Here is an 18,850-nt window from a genome sequence, read left to right as displayed (position 1 = left end):
GAACACAGGCCCCGCTGCGGCCGCTCAGCTCGGCACCGGGCGCTTCTGCTGACGCGATGCGAGGCAGAGCTGCGCGCAGAGCCGGGCAGCCCCGGCCCTTTTGCTCCCGGAGACACGGCCACCCTGAAACCCTGCCCGTCAGTCGGAAGATGCAATCGGACGGCCCGCACCGAGCTGCGGTGCCGGGCCGCATATAGCTCCGCAGGGCCCCACTCGCACTGCCCTTCTCACCTGTCGCCGGCGCTGCCACGTCGGCCCCTCGCGCTCTCCATCCCGAGCCCCACCGTTACTTATGGGGCCCTGCCACCGCGCCCAACCCCGGCCTCACCGCTACCCTTGGCAACGGAACTCGGTACTGAAGCGCGGCGCCATTGGCCGGAGGCGCAGCACGCGACCTCCCCATTGGCCACGGTGCCCCTCAGCGGGCAGGGACGAGCGCCGCCCGTGTGCAGCCGCGGAGCGCAGGCCCGCCCCTTCTGTGGCGGTTGGGGCGGACCCTACCGTGCCCTGCCTACCTGCGGGGCTGGGGTTAACAGCTGCGGCAGCAGCCACGTACAGCCAAAAACTCTGGAGATTCCCAGTTCCCTGAGGAAGCGCAGCCCAACATACCCCCATCGCGAAGAAGACACCCCCCGCGCGTTTGTGGCATTTCTCAGGAGGATGAGCCAGCCGTAGCACACGGCTTGGCTTAAATCAACTCCCCTCTCCATCCTTGAAATTAACAGTCTATTCTGACATGGTTTTGCACAGGTTTACTCCTCCTGCCAAGTCAGACGTTGGTCTGTCTCCTTGAGAGCTCGAGGTTCGTCTTCACCAGTACGTCAGCAGCCCTCAGCTTCCCGCTGTCCTGCAGATACTTCATTATAAGAGGCCGCTGCCTCCATGTAACCTTTACTCCATACTCATGCTCAGGAGTATCTGTAACCAGTACTGCTGCTGACTCCAACTCGCCCCCCTCACAGGAGTCAATACCAAATGCCAGCTCTTTTTCTGGTTGCCAGGCATGGCTACTACTTTGTGGCAGAGTGCTGCTGCATCTCCAGTTACTTATGGAAGGCACCTGTGCAGTCTCTACATCTGGTGAACTACAGACTTCTGGCTCCACAGGCTGGGGAGCAGGTAACAAGGGTATTTCTCTACAGTTCACCCGACTGTTCACCTGGATGTTGGCTTTTGCTGCTGTCCCTTCCTTGGGCTGCCTGTGCAAGTGTTGTGTGTGCTTCCTCAAATGATTTGGATGATCTGAGGGGCGGGCTGCACCTTCTTCTGTCTTCTCAAAAGTTAAAGGAGGAAATTTGCAGGCTGTAGCTCTTCGACAGGCTCCTCCTATATGAAGTGAGCTGTAGTTGGCATCGTAATTCTGGGGTTTGTGAGGACCACGATGCTTCTTCTGGCATGCTTTCAACGCCACTGATGTAGTTGTTCCAAACTGTGGACACACCTGAAGGGAAAGACATAATAAAAAAAAAAAAAAATCACAACAGTTTTCTCCATACAAAGGAATACCAACCTGATTCTACTCCCCCACTTATCCCATCTTTTTTCAGTGTGTTCATTAAGTGAGCAAAGCAAACCAGTCACTTAACCAAGCTACTAAGCAGGAGATACTGCTGAACTTCAACAACATGTTTGCCAATCTTCTCTAAAAAGTGTTTGGGGTGCAAGTGAGCTATTCTCTGGCAATTTAAGAATTAAATATTTGGGTTTTTTTTTTAAAAAAAACACACATTCTAACTGGTGTCTACTCCTGTAACCCCTGCAAGTTTCAAAAATAGTTCAGAGCTGGATCCTGTTTCTTTCTGTGTTTCAGCATAACTCTGAATAATCCAGTAAACTACATCCTCAGTCTCCCTGGACAGGTAGAGGTTGAACTGAAATCAATACAAAACAATTTAAAGGATGCCCACTTAGGTCTATCACCTTAGTTATGTTACTGTGACTTTCACAATATTCCCCCAAACCTGTTTACTTCAACAGTTAATCTCTGTATCATCCAAAAGCCACTTCTAAAATTGGTTTTCTATAGACAAAGTTTTCTACAAAGTTCAAAATCTATATATTTTTTGAAAGATTCTAGACTCTTACATAAAACCTGAAAATCCCTCTGTTATAGTAATCTTTATTTTACTTGGTATCAACAAAAGAGTCAGCTTCTCTTTCTTGCAATTTGCTTTTACCTAGAGCATACCAAACTGAGATCTAGTTACAATAATTATACATCCTTTCCAGCATTCCTAAGTTACTACATAGTCCCTCAAAACAAAACAAAGCTCGAGGGGAAGGATAACGGATACCAACCCAGGCAGCAGAGGTGTTCTGGTCTACTGGTTTTGTAGGAACACGTCTTGGATTCTCAGCCGAATGTATCGGAGCTTCATAGCAATGGACGGGTCCCTCTCGCGGCCTCTCAAGGAACACCAGCTCTGCTTTTCTGGCCTTGGTACATTTCTTCTTCGGAGGCATCAAAAGATATGGTAAAACCACTTCGAAAACTCATGGTGCTTGCTAATGCAAATTGGAGAAAGAGAAAAGCACACAAGGAGATGCTAAAGTGTTCTCAAATCTGGCAAATAAATGGATTTGAAGAGAAACTTGTTTGATCTAGCTTTTAACAAAAGTAAAATATACATGCAACAGTATGCCATACGCATCTCTATGCAGGCTTTTTCCAATCACTACTTTTTGAACCTTCTGTTGCATTTCAGATAGATTTAGAAACGCACAGAATAGATAGATGCTCCAGAGCTTCATGAGGCCAAATACTTTGGGGGAGACACAGATGTGAATGAAACAAGTGTCCCAGCTGCAAAAGGAATTCTGAACTGGCCTTTGGGCCAGACTCAACGTTACTGGAAAAGTTAGTTCCTTACAAAAATACATATTTTAACTACCCAAGACAGGCAAACTCACCTAGTCATTTTTCTTCATGAAAATATTTTAGAAGTAATTTGAAAAACATCCATCTATGGAAAGGCCTGTCTAAAATACTGAAATAGAGAACCAGCTGTATTTAGAATAGGCTTGGTCACTGAAATTTCAAAGTCACTGAAACCACTGGGAAAGAAACAAAAGAAAGGAATGAGAGTGTTTGACCTACTGAACCTTCTTTGTCAAGTCAGCTATCAAGAAAATTAAGACAATCTATTCACGTTAGCTCAACATCTAGTTTAGTCACAGACAAAAAATGGCTTAGGAGCTGGAAGTCAATGAAACTTCTCCCCCTTTTCCCAATTTAATCCATCAAACTGGTTTGTAATGCCAAGATATACTGTAGGGGCAAGACAATTAGAAGTCTTTCAGTTTCTAGTGGCTACCTACCTATGCCTATGCATTTGATGTTTCTCTCCTGTATTACTGTATCTTGTGTTATGTTTAACCTGGTGAATAAGTCTGAACTGCAACTTTAATTTCCCATTAAAAAACAGATTAGCAAATACAAGAAATTCTAATGAGAACATGTTCTGATAAATGCATTCTCTTACCAAATACACAAGGCTGCAGCAGCCTGACTGCTTACCAGACGCACAGCCTCCTCGGGGAGTCCTGCGAGCCGCCCTAGCCAGACACGGCCGTAACACCCGTTAAACGGTGAAACTCCGTGCCCCTTCAGAAGGCCCGCGACCAGCGCCACGGCTAGCTGCCCGCTGGCTTGCCCAGGGGCTGGTGCCAGGCACTCAGCAGCCAGGGCTCCCGGCCCGAGGCAGCGCGGCTTCCAGGCCCGCCCTTGCTGGGGCGGCTCTGCCGGCACAGAGCCCGCAGCACCGGCTGAGCGGACCCCTTAAGCAAGAGCGAAGGGGCCTCCCAGCGCACCCGTATCCCCCGCCGCCGCCGCCGATTGGCCCGATCCGCCCCGCCCCTGCCACGTCTCATTGGTCCACGCCGGCACGTGATGCCAACGGGTTGCTGGGCGCCAAATTCAAACCGATGTGTGCTGTGCGAGTGCCCGAGCCCGGAAGCGCCGCTGCCTGGCCGGGGAGGTGGTGAGTCGCGACTTGTGCTGAGCACCTCCTGCCGCCTCCTTCCCTTCCTTTTCCTCTGCCTCTCCGCGGGGGTTGGGCGCAGGGCCGGCAACCCCACGAGAGCCGCACTAACAGAGCAGAGCAGCTGGGAGGTGGAAAGGCCTAGGCCGGGCCCGGGCCCGGGGCGAAGGGGCCCTTGTGTGTGGCAGACGGACTTACCGGTGAGGGCGGCAGGGGGATACGGGTGCGCTGGGAGGCCCCTTCCCTCTTGCTTAAGGGGGATGAAGGAGAAGCTGGGCGGCCTTTAGCATTCCCCCCCTTACCACGTTCGGGGCCGTATGTACAGGGAGCTGCTCCCGGGCCTATGCCGGTGGTGGCAGCTCGAGGCCTTATTGAGAAATGTCTCGCTCCCGTAGAGAATGCAACCTAAAGGTTATTCTTTTGTCGTTGTCTTACGGGGACCTCTCTTTTGAGGGAATTAAGCAGACCGCAAAGGGCCATGTACGTGCCTAAGCGTCTCTATTTGGGGACTCTGGCTGCTGGGCAGACCCTGATTACAGGGCTGCCTGCTCCCTGCACATAGGGCATCAACAGCTCAGCGTTCATCTGCCGAACTTTCTCTTTTGTGTGTATGTAGGTTATCTATACTAAGAATTTTCGTGTTTGTTCGCTGGCACGGTCAAATCTACTAATGCAAAAGATCTTTTTTGTTTCTATTCTGCCTGCCAGATATAAATATTATTTGTATAGTCTTGTTCTGGTATATTTTGCTGCAGGAGTCAGCCTCTTTATTTCTTGAATTGCATGATATTTGGAAGTGGTGTTCTCAGAAGGGACATGCTGCATCTTGCCCTGAATGCAGTATCTCTAAATTTTATCTTCCAGGTTTATAATCTAAACCATCTGCTGTCCAAAAGTTTGACATTTAAATTGTATGATGCCCAGTGAAAAAAATTATGTGGTTCTTGACAAATCTACAGAAAGAATAATTAAAGCATTTACTTTACATTTATTTTAAAGCACCTAACTTCTGCCGCATTTATTGTGCGCTTTTGTAGTATTTGGGACAGTCTTTGTTTCCCAGGTCTTAAATAATCTGTTAAATTCCCTTCTCATTAAGGTCATGTAATCTGGTTACAGCAATGAAATATAAGAAATGGGATTACTATTTCTATGTTACATCTTCCTAAGCCTTAGTCTCCCTTTCTGTAAAGCACGTATGTGTATTTCCCTCATTAGATGTATTCTGTGGCTTCCAACTTTTGATGCAAATTATCTACTTTGCAAATATCTCTCCTGAGATCACTACAAGGTGTGGACAAAGGAGGTACAGTCCTGTTTTCCAGGAGCCTTTTCAGTCTTATTAAATGCTCTTTTTTATTATTATTGTTATTATTTTCCTCCCTTGTTGCTAGCTTTGTAGCAATTGCTGAAAACGTGCTCTGTGTGAGGTGCTCTGCGTGATTTGCTGCACCTCTCCTAACTGTTCCTGCCCCCTGCACTCATATGTGGTATCTTTTGTTTTGCAGGATTTGTTCTCATCCCTTTCAATGGAGAGTGACTGTAGAAGTCAATGATGAGGACCAGCCCTCGCAGGCCCTTAATTCTCAAAAGACGGAAACTGACCCTTCCGCAGAATGATGTGCCCAGTACCTCAGCAAGAGATGAGAACAGTGGCCAGGATGAAAACACTCCTAAGCAGGAGGTCAGCCAGCAGGACCAGCGCAACAGCCAACCCAGAGACAAAATGGACTATGGCCTGCAGAAATTCCCAACAGGAATAAAGATAATTGACCATCCTACCATGCCCAACACACAAGTGGTGGCCATCCCTACAGATGCGGATATCCAGAGCATCATAGAGGCACTGACGGCAAAAGGAAAAGAATGTGGCAACAACGGGCCCAACAAATTCATTCTCATTAGCAGTGGGGGCACATCCCGTTCAGCAGGTCCAACACCAGCACAGCATCTCTCATCAGAGAAGAAACCCAGTACAGTACCTAAAGCGGCAGATGGTCAAGAAAGAGAGAGGAATGTTACACAAACACCTGGTCTTGCAGGAGGGACAATGCTCTGGCATTCAAGAATTGATTCTGTGGCTGGACAGGAACAGGAGAGCAACAGTATGTGATCTTAACCCTTTTTCTGGTCCTGTCAGATAGATGAAGAGATGTGAAGTGGGCCAATGAGTGTAGTGCTTGGATCTCAGTATGCAATAACATGAACTCTTTTTTGCTAATTACCAAATAGCATGGACTTGATTCTAATAATCTACATAGCTATGCATATGCAGTGAAATCTGAAGGATCCTAGTGGATATGTTTTTGATGGAAGAGATAGTAAATAAAAGTGTATAGCAAAGCAAAATTTTAGTGTTGGCAGAAAAAAACTGGCTTGAGGAAGTCAAGTCTAGAAAAAAAAGTTTCTTCTAGCAAAAGGGTTATGGCTGTATTCAAGACTAACATAGGGCACCCTAGTCAGTGACAAAACATACGGGCCTAGAGCTGTGAAAAAGAGATGATTCCCATCCTTTAATAATTAAGGCTCTTTCCCCCTGGGCTGTCTCATGAACCTGCTGAGTAAATGTTAGAAGTGGGTTGGATTTTACTTTGAAACACGGATCAGATCAAATTTGGATTTGCAACTTAAAATAGCTATGTAGCTTTTGGGCTGTAGTAAACCTTATCCCACAGTATAGTAACTGTCTGATAGAAACCCAGAGACGGCTGCAGTAGCTGTGCTGCTACAACCAACCTCACCAGAAATTACAAAACTGCTAGTTTTCACTGATGCATTTCAAAAACCTGGAGACATCAAAAGTTCTGGTTTGGGTCTTGTGAGCTAGGGCTTTCAGTTGGAGTTTGTCACTACTTACCTTGGCCTCTGCTCACTATATTCATCCATTAACTAAACATTTGAATTCTTGATGTACTGGATCAATATTGTCCTGGTTTTGTTGAGAGCAATAGACTGATTTGAATGTTTGTTTTTAAGGCTGCAGAAATTGTGCAGGTCATAGAATCATAGAATAGCTAGGGTTGGAAAGGACTTTAAGGTCACCTAGTGCCAAATCCCCTGCCGTGGGCAGGGACACCTCACACTAGACCATATGGCCCAAGGCTCCGTCCAGCCTGGCCTTGAACACTGCCAGGGATGGAGCATGTACTACTATATCATAGAATCATAGAATAGTTTTAATTGGAAGGGACCTTAAAGCTCACCCAGTTCCAACCCCCTGCCACGGTAGGGACACCTTCCACTAGACCAGGTTGCTCCAAGCCCCATCCAACCTGGCCTTGAACACTGCCAGGGATGGGGCAGCCACAGCTTCTCTGGGCAAGACAGAAACGAAATGGTGGTTGAATTCCTTCCACAAGAAACATTAGAATTGCAATACCATCTTGTCACTGTCTTGAGATGCACATACATCTTCTAGAAGTGTGACTACTTCCTTTCTTTTGGCACTTGAGATGAAGGGGAAAGAGGGTTACTTTGAGTAAGCAGAGCTATGGGCTTGTTACCCCCACAGGCAAGACAACGGGCTCTGTGTTGGACAATAGTCTCACTAACATCCAGTGGCTGGGGAAGATGAGATCTGATGGGCTAAGTCCCTGTTCTGTGAAGCAAGACATGGGGAAAGAGAACCAGATGCCTCTGCAGGAAACAATCAAGGTAAGTAGGCAAAGACAACAGAGCATGTACTAAAACTTTTGATAGGGAAGTAATCCATGTGCATCAGAAGACTTGCAAAAACTAGGTGTCACCATCTCTAAGTAACCTGAATTTGTCATTTTCTGATTTGAATAACAGAACCTGTAAGATCCAGGGCCCTTCTTTGTCAACTTTCTGAGCAGTAATGTATCATTCCTTTCATCTCTCAGACTGAAGAAGATTCTGCTGCTGCTGATATTCCTACTGCCACTACTGCTGCCTCATGGCAGGATTCGGTATCGGAACGACCTCCTTACTCCTACATGGCCATGATCCAGTTTGCCATCAACAGCACTGAGAAGAAGCGTATGACTCTAAAGGACATCTATACCTGGATTGAGGATCATTTCCCATATTTTAAACATGTGGCTAAGCCAGGTTGGAAGGTAATAAGCAGGCTTTCAAGTTGCTGAGGGCCACAGGGTGGTATTCTATAGACTTTCTGAGTGAAAATGAAGTTAGCCAGCCTGCAGAGCAAAGTGGATGTTAAACACCCCACCCCGTGTACCCTCTCATTCCAGATGTTCTCTATTCCACTTTTGTATCCCTTTTTTCATTCCGCTTAGGCAAGATGATGGGATGTTTGATCACTGGAGAAAGAATAGGGATCTCAAGTGTAAGTAGAATAAGAGATTGATGACAGGGTTGGCTGGGTATGCAGTAAATATGAATGTACCTGTTGCCTGCACTTTGGAACCAAATCCCTCTGCCAGGGCTGAGGTAGGCCTTGCTGTGCTGATAATGGAACTACCACTTTTCAACCTCCCCCATGCTTCTTTCCCCCCCAGAACTCCATTCGGCACAACCTGTCCCTTCATGATATGTTTGTCCGTGAAACATCTGCTAATGGTAAAATTTCATTCTGGACTATTCATCCTGATGCAAACCGTTGCCTAACACTGGACCAGGTATTTAAGGTGAGTGTCTCATGCAAAGGAAATGGAAAGCCATCTAGTTCTTAAATGCCACACTATCCAGATACACCTTATTTTTACAGGAAGGTCAAACTGTTTTGACTTTAGCCTTGTAGAAGCTGGATTCGGTCATTTCTCTTGATAAATAGACAAAAACTCAGTATTGAAAGAAAAGGTGCATTTGTCTGTGCATGTGATCTGGAACTTCTATGGGATGTATTTATTCTTCAGTTGGTGTGGCAAATGTAATGATTTAAATTCTTAGTGAGAAGCTTTCCATTGAAATCAAGTAGGGTTTCCTATGCTGTTTGATTAGAGAGTAATAGGGTAGGATTGCCCTATCCCAGATAGGTATTTGAGGAAGTACTGTTCTGTGGGAGAAACTGACCTTCTGAGTCTGGTATAGGTTTAAATGCTTCTGTGTTTTCTGCAGTGGGTGGGCAGATAGATTGATTCTTGTTTGCTCAGATAATACAAGTTTAAAAAGTCCCATTTGTTCCTCCTTTGGTTGATAACTTCATCTTATTTTTTCCCCCTCAATGCCTTGCTGCCACCAGCCGCTGGACTTGCAGTCACCAACATCGCCTGAGCATTCTGAATCAGTAAGACTTACCCTCTGGCCTGGGGCTTGGGCTTCCATTCTGCTCTTGCCAATCACTGAATGAAAGGACAAGAGCCTTTGGGAGGGGGACTAGGTCACTGCTGCAGCTAATCATACAGCTCCATGCACACCCTCTTTGGGGAATGGAGTTGAGCCAAAGGTTAATTGCCTTCAGATCATATGCTGTCTCTGCAGCTGGTAGAGCTGTACAACTTTGAGCAACTAGATGTAGGCTGCAGTGGGTACCAACAGGCTTCAGAGAACAAGCCCAGAGATTTCTGGTAAAACCCTCATCTCCACAGCAGCAGTCCCAATCTGCTTTGGGGTTCAGATCCAGAAAGAATAGGATCTCTCTGTGCTCCTTTCTAATTTTGTAACCCAGGTGCATTGTGACTCTCAGAATCTGTTTGCACTTTCTTTTGCATTCAGCAGCTTTAACAACGACAAGTTTGCAAGCAGCCAAACACTTTTCTGACATGGCTACAGCCCTGGCCTTCTTTCTGTCTGCTTAGACTTCTCATTCCTCTGTTGCCTCTGCTATTCTACTTGAACATCTATCTGGTCTGTAGTTTGTACAGAAATCAAATATACAATAAAGCTACCCTATCTGCCTTTCCTCAGGCACTGAGGACACTGAAACCAGGTCACTTCTGCAGTAGAGTCTGCAGCTGGAGCAGCTCTGTCAAGCCATCTTTTTTTCTACACAGCTTTTGGTTGGCAGCTGGCTTTGAGATGGCATGGCTGCAAAACAGCAAGTGGCACAAAGCTAGAACTGGCATGAATGCTGGTTGCTAACAGCTGCTCTCTCTGTATTAGCGAAGTATAGGCTTCTGGATTCTCAGTTCTGGGTAAGGCAGCAGAATAAAATTGGATTTTTCTCTTTAAATCTCTTTCTTTTCTCCTTCTCTTCTTTCTTATTTCACAATGACTGCAGCAGCAAAAAAGACATCTTCCAGATCCCCAGAAGAACATGGGAAGCAACAGCAGTACCAAAACTGAACCCCCAAATGCACGTGAGTGTCTATATAATCCTTGGCCAAAAGGAATCAGTCTCAGAAATCTGGGGTGCTCTCCCAGATTCCCTGAGGAATAACCATGGAAATTGTAATTCAGGTTCACCAGCTTTTAGTCTTCCTACTCTGAGGTTTAGAGCTGAAGGCAGTATTGCTGTATTTGAGAGAGGATGTGATGGGGACATAAAGGGAATTGGGTACTCAAATGGAGTGAAAGCAGAGCTTGCCCCAACCAGAGGGCTATGATCTGTATGAAGGACTACTTTCTTGTTCATCAGGCCTTCCAGCTTGGAATTTGTATCCTCAAACTTAGCAGAGAAGGCAGGTGAGCCTACCTCTGGATATTTATTTTGGGGTATTCAGAAGGACTTCCTATTAGATGCCTGGGTTTCAACAGATAGCACAGGAAGGGCAAGAGGCTAGCAAGTCTACTTTCCCTTCCAGGCCGAAAGATGAAGCCTTTGCTTCCTCGTATCAACTCCTACCTGGTTCCGATCCAGTTTCCTTTGAGTCAGCCTCTTGTCTTGCAGCCTTCTGTATCCATGGCACAGGGAGCATCCATCAGCAGCTCAGAGACTTTCGGAAGCAATAAGCGTGTGCGCATTGCTCCAAAGGTTGGTTTCTTGTTTTTTGAGGGTGTTTTGGTTTGGTTCTTTCGGAGGAGGAGGCATTGGGTGGGAGGGGGGTTGTTTATTTTTCTTTACTATAGCCTTGCTTTCTATGGGCCAAAGGCTCTATGGATTCTTCAAGACAATTTTTTTTCTACTACTTGGATGTGAAAAAATAAGAATGGAAGAAATGGCCTTGTTCTGCCCCTAAAACATTCATATTTTTGATAGCTCTGAAGAGACATGTAACATAGGGAACTTCTTCTGGAAGAGCATTTATTTGAATGTAGTCTCTTTTCACTATCATTTGGATTTTGGGTGGGTTAGATCCTTGGTTACTGGCTGCATATCACTTGTGTTTCTTTGTAGATGTCACTCTCTACAGAAGAGTCATCTCTAACCATGGCTGCTGTCAAGGAGGAAAGTCAATGTAATGAAGATTTATTTTCCCCAACCCGTTGCCTAAAGGAGAGCAGCTCCCAGCCTGGTGAGGGATCGGCTTCTTTCCCTGAAAGCATCTGTATTAATGAAGAAGGCGGCTCTCAACTGGATGACTGGCTGTCCCCATTTGCTTCAACCCTAACAGTAAAGGAAGACCCAGGCTTGTTCCTCGAAGTCTCATCCACAAAGGAGAAGAAACAATTCACCTTACTGAAGTCACCATCTAAGACTGTTTCTGACACTTTAGTTATAAAGAGGCGGGAAAGGCGGGAAATGAGCAGATCCAGAAGGAAACAACGCCTAGCATTGCCTTGCTCAGAAGAGCCTGTCCTTGTTTTGCCAGAAAGCAATGGCTTTGACCGTTTCCGGTTAGGGGCAGACCACCCCTTCCTGCAGGAAAGCCAGTCTCTTGAGAATGCATCACAGCTCAGCTGCTCACAGGGGGAAGAGGGGCCTTTTAAAACACCAGTCAAAGAGATGTTCAGCAAATTGCCCATTTCTTCTACTCCCAGCAAAGTCTCAGCAGCTACTACCCCCCCACTAGGGGGCCTTGACCCCTGGAAGCCAGCATCCTTAACCAAGGAAAGTCATGAGCTGGACTTCAGTCCAGTGAGAACCCTTCAATTGCCATTCACCCCCCTCCGGGAGAACCAGGACTTGCTTGGTTTTAACACCACACCTCTTAAAAATCCCCTCTTTGAGTCCCCTCGGGAACTGCTCAATACAGAATCCAGTGACATGGTGCATATCCCCCTCACAAGCTCTCCAGCTTTTACGCATGAGTCTACTAAGCAATTATCTGTTGAACTGCCAGCTTCTGGCTTTACTGAAAACCGTTCACTCATGGAAGGCCTTATCCTTGATACCATGAATGACAGCCTGAGCAAAATTCTCCTAGATATCAGCTTTCCTGGTCTTGAGGATGAAAACTTAGGAACAGACATTAGTTGGTCTCATCTTATACCTGAACTGAAGTAAACTGGCCTGAGGACTGAATTTGGCTTGTTCTGATATTACAGAAAGCACTCTACTCTTCTGAGATCTGTTCATGTAGTCTAGGAAGACTGTCTGCTTTTGACTAAATACCAAATGCATGGTAACACAGGGCATTATTGACTCCTGCTAAGCTGGGAGACAGGCCCATTGGCTGCTATGAGCTCCCTTTATATGTTGCAATAGATTTTATGTGGAATAAGATAGAAGCTCTCTAACCCTGTGCTAGAGAGAGGTTCCTGGAGAGAGGTTATCAAGGGAACATCTATGTAGACCCTGAATGGCATTTGCTACTCAACGTATCATACGAAATGGATACACTCCTCAGTTATGTACGATAAGAAAGAGCCTGGGAACCTCCTCCTAGCTCTGTCCTTACTTTCCTTCACTTTGTTCTCCTATTACTTAGTATCTTCTGTGTAATTTTCATGGCTGTAAATACTGTACATTCCTTAAATTAGCTTTTAATTATAATAATATAATTTTATTCTTGTAGGGTTATGTGAATATTTGGGCTGGTAAAGGGTTTGTCTTAGAGTGTTGTCTGTATGTTCCACATCGCCTGTATTCTACTCTAGGTGACAGCCCTAAATACTTTTTTTCTTCTTTGACTGCAGAAACACATTGGTTTAGGCTGTTCTGAATGTTCCTGGGGCAAATATATGAAAAAATACCTTTAAATGATTCAAGTCAAAGTGAAATAGTTTGTTATCTGGATTGGAGCGTAAAATTTTGGTTTGGCTTCCTTTTCTGAGGCTGGAATGGAAAAGAGCTTGGATCAAACTCAATAGCTCTTCTATTCCAGACTCCTGCTATTATGTACCTAAAGGACTAGGTAGAGTCACTGTTGCATTAAGATGGACTTCTATTGACTGGTTAAAGTTGCCCTTATTACAATCATAAGTTGAAAATGTTAAAGAATCCTATAAAGTGAATGGTGGTATTTCCACTGAAAAGCAACCTCTGGAAACACAAGGTATGTTTCTCTTAGTGCAATAGGACAACTCATCCCAGTTCCCTAGAACTCGTGTCAAAAAAAGGAAATTGCCATAAAAGGACCTGAACCTTCTGCTTCTAGGCAAATGATGGTTCATGTATCTACATACTCAATAAAGTTTCTGTGGGAACACAGCCAAGTATTCTTTACTGCTTTCACTCTTATCAGCATGCTCAGGCTGGGCCATAGCACAAACAACCAATTTTTGTTTGTCTATTGTGTGTGTTTTCTGTGCTAAGTGAGTAAGTGATCACTGGGACATTTTCAGTATTCCTCAGGCCATATTGGCCATTTTGCATTAAATTTGATTACTCAACCCCTTGCTTCATCTAATGTACTTTTTCCTGCTGTTCATGGGTAAATCCTGAGAAGTCAGAAAAAAGCAACCTTAGTCTAAACCATCAGAACACCACCAGCAGTCTAGTTTCTGTATTTTATAAGTGCAAAACAAATCTTGTACAAAAATCTTTATTTCCACCTTTCCCAATATGCACAAAATCAGATTTAGATGTGTGTGGTTTTCAGAACTGCTGTTCTCTTGTGTGCATGTTAAAGGTTATTTGCCCTCAGAAGATGCTTCAAGCACTTTGTGTTGGTGACTGTTATTTCAGTTTTTCTGGGGAGCAATACTGAACTCCCAGATCTGCATTTCTCTCTGCCTAGCACAAGTGGCTGCTCAGCTTGAGGCCAACAGTGAAAAATGCTTTACTAGGCTGCCATGTGAGTTTCAGACCAGAAGATTTTTGTCAGTGATTACAAGTTGAAGTTCCATCACTTCTGATTGAGTCTTGGGGTTTCCTTACCACTGAACAGGAAATAAAAAAAGATTTCTGAAAGCTTAGGACTAAGAACTGTTGTGGTGGTGTGCGTTTTGTTTAGGATTGATTTGCCAATACTGCCTGTGCAGGCAGGAGGTCTTGATTCCTTCTCTGCTAATGTCCTCTATGAAGGAGTTAATGTCTTCCAGATAGGATTTAAGTCACTCTCTGATCAGGAAATTATAACAGGCTGCTATGAAAACTGATCAAAGCTACACAGCACATCTTGACTTCAGGGAGGAGAGCTAAGGGCAAAGCCGTAAACCTATAGCCATGAAGCCCAGGGGAAGAAGAAAAGCAGACAGAAGGAGTGATCATGGGCTGTGGGAGAGACACTTTCTGGTTTGTAGAGCACTTTCTGCTAGTATCTGTTACACAGCTATCAACAGCCTACTTAGATTTCTCAAGACATCCTATCTCCCTCTTGCTCCTTGCTCTTGAGAGGATGCATGTACACAACTGACATCCAAGAGCTAAGGATTACACCTCCAGAAAATTATGACATGTTTTTGTCCTTGGAATGGTAGGATGGTGTCAGTTCCAAACAGGTGATCCTCTGCTGACCCTGACAGCTGAGGTGCTTTGATGGCCACCTCACATTACATTTTGAACGTAGTAGTGCCAAAGCCTATTTTCCCTTCCTGCTGAGTATTACACGGAGGTGCTGCTAGAGGACAGTTACATCAAAAAAGCTGCAGGAAAAATCCTGCACCCACAGAAGATTTACCAGTGTTTCTCCCAAACCAGTTCAAATCCCCACTTGGTACAGATTTCATCACAGCTCTCAGGAAGACTACTTTATTCCTCTCCATCTGTGTCTGCCTGATACTGTGCCTGAATCCTTTCCTTAATTTCGTCCTGTTACATTTACCACAGTAAAGTTGTACAAAAACCTGTAAAGCCATCATACCAGTGTCTGAGTGACTGCAGCCAGCCTCCTGAAAAATTTAAGTCTTGGCTGCTTCTTTTCTTGCTGTTATTTACATGTCACTATGTGAATGAGTTGTTGCAGCATGTAAACTACTATAAAGTTGTTCAAGTGTAGAAGTCACAGATATTTGCATCTTTAGCAGTAAGCTGTTTCACATCTTTGTTGTCACAAAGGAAGAAGGACACTTGCTCTTAATATCCCAGACTTAGCCCACAGAAAATCTGCAAGATTAAATGTGCTCTGGTGTTGGAAGGCAAATAAGCATGGCATGAGACAGAGAATCAGAGAGCTGTGCTTCTAATTCCTCAGCAAAGCAGCTGTTTGGAGGATGTTGGATTAAGTTGGCATGCTTTTTGCCAGTGTCTCCCTCTGCAACCCTTTTCAGTGAGTAACTGTACCTTTTGAAATTGGAGGTTATCTGAAAACTGTACATATACCACCTCTTTCTGCTTATGAACAGGCAGAGGTGCAGGGCTTACAACCAGCCCAACCAGAAGAATCTCAATGTCCTCCCTGCAGTAGCTCCATCACATATTTCCTTCCTTACTGCTGATATGGGGGGCTTACTTAAAGCTTTAGCCTGGTTTAGGAATAAGACGACACATATCAAGTCACACTTGCTCAGCAAGTGACAGCAATAAAGCAATTTGACAGTGCTGTCAAAAAGGCTGTCTCTCAAAAGAGCTCTATGGTTGTAACTAATAAAAGGCTTGACTGTCACATGACAGTAATAGCAAGAGAGAAAAGAAGTATTTTGTAAGGAAGAATGGGAAACATGGTTAAAGCTTTGTGAATAAAAATCTTACTTCTGGCATCTGAGATAGAGGTGTCAAGGCAGTGTCAGATTGAAAACTCACAGGAAGCAGGAGGTCTGTGTAGCATAGGAGGTTGTAACCAGGCAAAGAATTGAAGCATTGTATGGTTAAGAGCAGAGCAATGCAGCAGGCTCAGAACAGAGATGTATACAGAGAGAGATAAGTGGCCAGAAGGCAGGTATCACTTATCCCTCTGCAGGCTCAGTATTTGGATTGTAGTGTAGAAATGTTATCTTGTAAGATAGTGCATGCCTCTTCTCAGCCTTCAGTAAAAGCAGAGCTATACTTCTTGTAGATGAACGTGTTGTAGCTGAAGAGCAGGTAGGTATAGCTCTTCACACCTTTGTGTAGCACTCCTGAGGTCTTTGAATGACGTGCATGAGCATCCCAAGACTGTCCTTGAGCTCTGGTAACAGAGCAGGCTCTTTAAGACCTTTTAGCCAGTGACAGAAAACATTAAGATATAATTTTCAAGGAATCTGGACACACATCCCCAGCAAGCCAGCAGGTGCTGCGGATGCCCCACTCCTCTGAAAATTCTGCTCTATACCTGGCAAGGAAAGTGACAGATGTAAAGGGGAAAGTAATTCCCCTTCACTGGTTGAGAGGGGTTCCTCCTACTCCATTTTGTCAGCAGAAAGCAACTGGATGCCTCCTGACATGAGGCAAGTGAAGATCATTACCAGATTTTTTCTTTTGCAACTTGTCTGGTGGAGGACGAAGTCGAGCCCTTCCCCATTTGGAAGAAAGAAAGCTGGTTTTACAAGCCAGCGATCCTAATGTGAGGGTGCCAGGCCTGTATTTCTACCAGAGGGCAGTGTAGCTCTAAACAAAGGTGGAAATATCTTTTTCAGTAAAATACTTGACTTCCTTTTTAAAACACTGTATGGATTCAGAGAGCATAACAACAGGTTTGTCCTGTCATAAATGTGAGCTTGTTCCTGAACAGAAATAGCTTCTCTCCCCCCTCCTGTTTTTCAAGCAGGGGTGAGCTACAACTGGATAAAAAGATATTCTGGGTATAACAAAGTATTAGCTGCCTGAGACTAAGAAGAAAGTGTTGTGCTTCCACTAGTCATCTCATACTGATTTCTTGCTTTGATACGAGTTCTAGAACGTAAAGGCCATGAATGTGAATTACTGATGCAGTTCAGATGACACAGTTGTCCTTGAGTTTCAGTTATAACTTTCCTTGGAAAAATAAAGATGATAAATACCCTGACACACAATTTACCAGCAGAGGCAAAAGATCATGGAAAGCAGATTCTATTCCACACTTCAAAATCTGTGGGAAGTATTACATAGACCACATCGGTAAACTGTTTGCATGAAAGATATACCATCAGAATCATATACCCTCCATGTCTGCTTCCTCTGTTTTTTTTTCATGTACCCTGTTTTAAACAATAAATAATGACATTATTTCAAAAAGTTAAGAAAAACAGTCAGCAGAAATGATTATTGAACTACAATCAGACATGTATGGCTTATGTCCCCTGCTTTGGGTCTCTGTTACTTTCTAATGGACATATAGGAGGTTCCTTCCAAAACAGTCTTTGTTTATTTAGTAATGTAACTTTTAGAAGGAAAATTTCGTGGTTACAAACCAGATGCTGGCTCCTTAACGTTGGGACTGTTTGAAAAATGGATAGACCAATTTTCCAGTAAGACAAAAAACCCTCATCTTCAGAGGAAACTATTAATAAATAATAAATTAATATTTTTCATAGAACGATTTATTTTTTTTTCATTCCCAAGATGGTATCGTTTTTGGTGTACTGCATTTGTTCACATTTTATGTATTTCTGTGTAAGTTTTAATAAAAGTTAAGTTTTGGATAATATCGTTACACAACAGGGCAGAGCATCCCATTACAGCTCTATGCTTCTTTTCATGGAGTGAAATGTTTCAGTTACTTATATATTTCTTAAATCTGAATTCTGAGATAACATGTTTGTCTACGCACAGAGTTATTTTAGATTGTGAAACGGTATGAAATTCCAACTTCAATTTCTATTCTGAATAATGCATGTATATTTTTAATGCCAGTTATGTGACTGTTGCGGTATAATCTGTCCTGAATTATCAATGGGCATTTTTCACTTCAAGCTTCACTTCAGAAAAGCTTTTGTTTGGGGCAGTTAAAATTTTGCCTGCTTAGCTGTTATTACACACAGAGAGGTAACTAGGAGAGGAATTGCTTTGGGCATTTGCCAGCCAACTGTACATGAAACTTTAATAAATATATTGATTGTCAAGAACTTTGTCACCTTCGTACGGCTACTTCATGTAGGCTGGAAGTGCCCATATGTAATCTGTGCTACTGCTGTTTCTCCATTTAGACTCTCTCAGTTCTGTCATGTTCTCCATGACCACACCCTACTTCATCTTTGCTCCATATGCAGTGTCTGTTCACCCTCTCTTGACAGAGGGCATGTGGCAGGTTTGGGCTCGGATGCTGGGAAAAACCATGGTGCTCCATGTGTCAGGACATCAGTAGTCCTGACAGACCTCTAAACAGGGCTTTCATGTTTGCAGTTTCTGTCTGAAGTAGTCTCCCAGAAGACTGTATGTCTCTATGTTTCCTTTTACCACCCCAAGGGTTTACATGCAGATCAGGATGATCCCCAGCCTCCAAACCCCCACCCTGCTGGCTAGATATTTTTGGTGCACATATACGTGCTCTTTGTAGACCTTCACTCCCTCCCTCTCAGCCCCTCTTCTCATTTTCAATACATCTTAATCACACTCTGACTCAAAGGCTACTTGGAACCCCTGTCTTGCCTTTATAAATTCAAATCATAATGTAGCCTTAAAATTATGGATAATTAACAGTGTTTGATGTATTTAGCATCCCATGATAGAAGGGTGAGAAATGTCAGGAATGCAACAGAACTGACACCATAAAGTGCATCACTTGCAACTTGTAGTGTCACTGAAGATGCTGTTGGCATCACAGTATCAATATTCTGTTCCAAGTATTTGCAAATAATTATATCAATGCCACAGAATGGTCTAATCTCAGGAACTCTATCCTGTAGCTAAT

The 18,850-nt window shown here is 44.2% G+C and overlaps 3 protein-coding genes across 7 annotated transcripts in view; 1 reads left to right on the top strand and 2 right to left on the bottom strand.

The window, feature by feature from the left end:
- The window catches only part of TULP3 (TUB like protein 3), a 29,917-nt gene extending 29,068 nt beyond the window's left edge, over positions 1–849 (bottom strand). For 2 of the 3 annotated variants that reach the window (XM_062614121.1, XM_062614122.1), the window contains exon 1: positions 610–849. In XM_062614121.1, coding sequence (XP_062470105.1) covers positions 610–710 — 101 coding nt within the window. In that variant the 5' untranslated portion in view covers positions 711–849. Of the gene's footprint in view, positions 1–231; positions 534–609 lie in introns of those variants that run through there. The other variant, XM_062614123.1, reaches the window with a different exon arrangement.
- RHNO1 (RAD9-HUS1-RAD1 interacting nuclear orphan 1) lies at positions 738–3,630 on the bottom strand. 3 transcript variants are annotated; one of them, XM_062614124.1, is made up of 3 exons: positions 3,511–3,630; positions 2,299–2,501; positions 738–1,441 (listed from the first exon to the last, which is right to left on the bottom strand). In XM_062614124.1, exons 2-3 carry the CDS (start codon positions 2,461–2,463, stop codon positions 770–772), a joined length of 837 nt encoding a protein of 278 aa, XP_062470108.1. In that variant the 5' UTR covers positions 2,464–2,501; positions 3,511–3,630; the 3' UTR covers positions 738–769. The 3 variants fall into 3 exon arrangements, with proteins under 3 accessions (XP_062470108.1, XP_062470109.1, XP_062470110.1); XM_062614125.1 differs by having other exon boundaries at positions 2,299–2,505; positions 3,483–3,627; XM_062614126.1 differs by having other exon boundaries at positions 2,299–2,505; positions 3,518–3,627.
- Positions 3,631–3,845: 215 nt separating this feature from the next.
- FOXM1 (forkhead box M1) lies at positions 3,846–13,382 on the top strand. The gene is made up of 9 exons (XM_062614120.1): positions 3,846–3,980; positions 5,489–6,085; positions 7,492–7,634; positions 7,844–8,059; positions 8,462–8,590; positions 9,145–9,189; positions 10,123–10,201; positions 10,646–10,815; positions 11,179–13,382. The coding sequence occupies exons 2-9, from the start codon at positions 5,533–5,535 to the stop codon at positions 12,226–12,228; spliced, it is 2,385 nt and encodes a 794-aa protein (XP_062470104.1). The 5' UTR covers positions 3,846–3,980; positions 5,489–5,532; the 3' UTR covers positions 12,229–13,382.
- Positions 13,383–18,850: the final 5,468 nt, after the last annotated feature.

Source organism: Pezoporus occidentalis, unplaced genomic scaffold, assembly GCF_034315485.1.
Source record: "Pezoporus occidentalis ecotype Australia unplaced genomic scaffold, CSIRO_AGI_Poc_V1 ctg172, whole genome shotgun sequence".
Taxonomy (NCBI): Eukaryota; Metazoa; Chordata; class Aves; order Psittaciformes; family Psittacidae; genus Pezoporus; species Pezoporus occidentalis.
The sequence above is the reverse complement of the archived record's forward strand: the minus strand, read 5'-3'. Positions and strand labels throughout refer to the sequence as shown.

Bases quoted from the DNA above. Each gene is read 5' to 3' on its own strand.
- FOXM1 (XM_062614120.1), top strand. From the start codon at position 5,533: ATGATGAGGACCAGCCCTCGCAGGCCCTTAATTCTCAAAAGACGGAAA. The intron at 7,635-7,843 runs GTAAGTAGGCAA...TTCATCTCTCAG, and splicing joins CTCTGCAGGAAACAATCAAG to ACTGAAGAAGATTCTGCTGC. The intron at 10,202-10,645 runs GTGAGTGTCTAT...TTTCCCTTCCAG, and splicing joins AACTGAACCCCCAAATGCAC to GCCGAAAGATGAAGCCTTTG.
- RHNO1 (XM_062614124.1), bottom strand. From the start codon at position 2,463: ATGCCTCCGAAGAAGAAATGTACCAAGGCCAGAAAAGCAGAGCTGGTG. The intron at 1,442-2,298 runs GTTGGTATCCGT...CTTTCCCTTCAG, and splicing joins AGAACACCTCTGCTGCCTGG to GTGTGTCCACAGTTTGGAAC.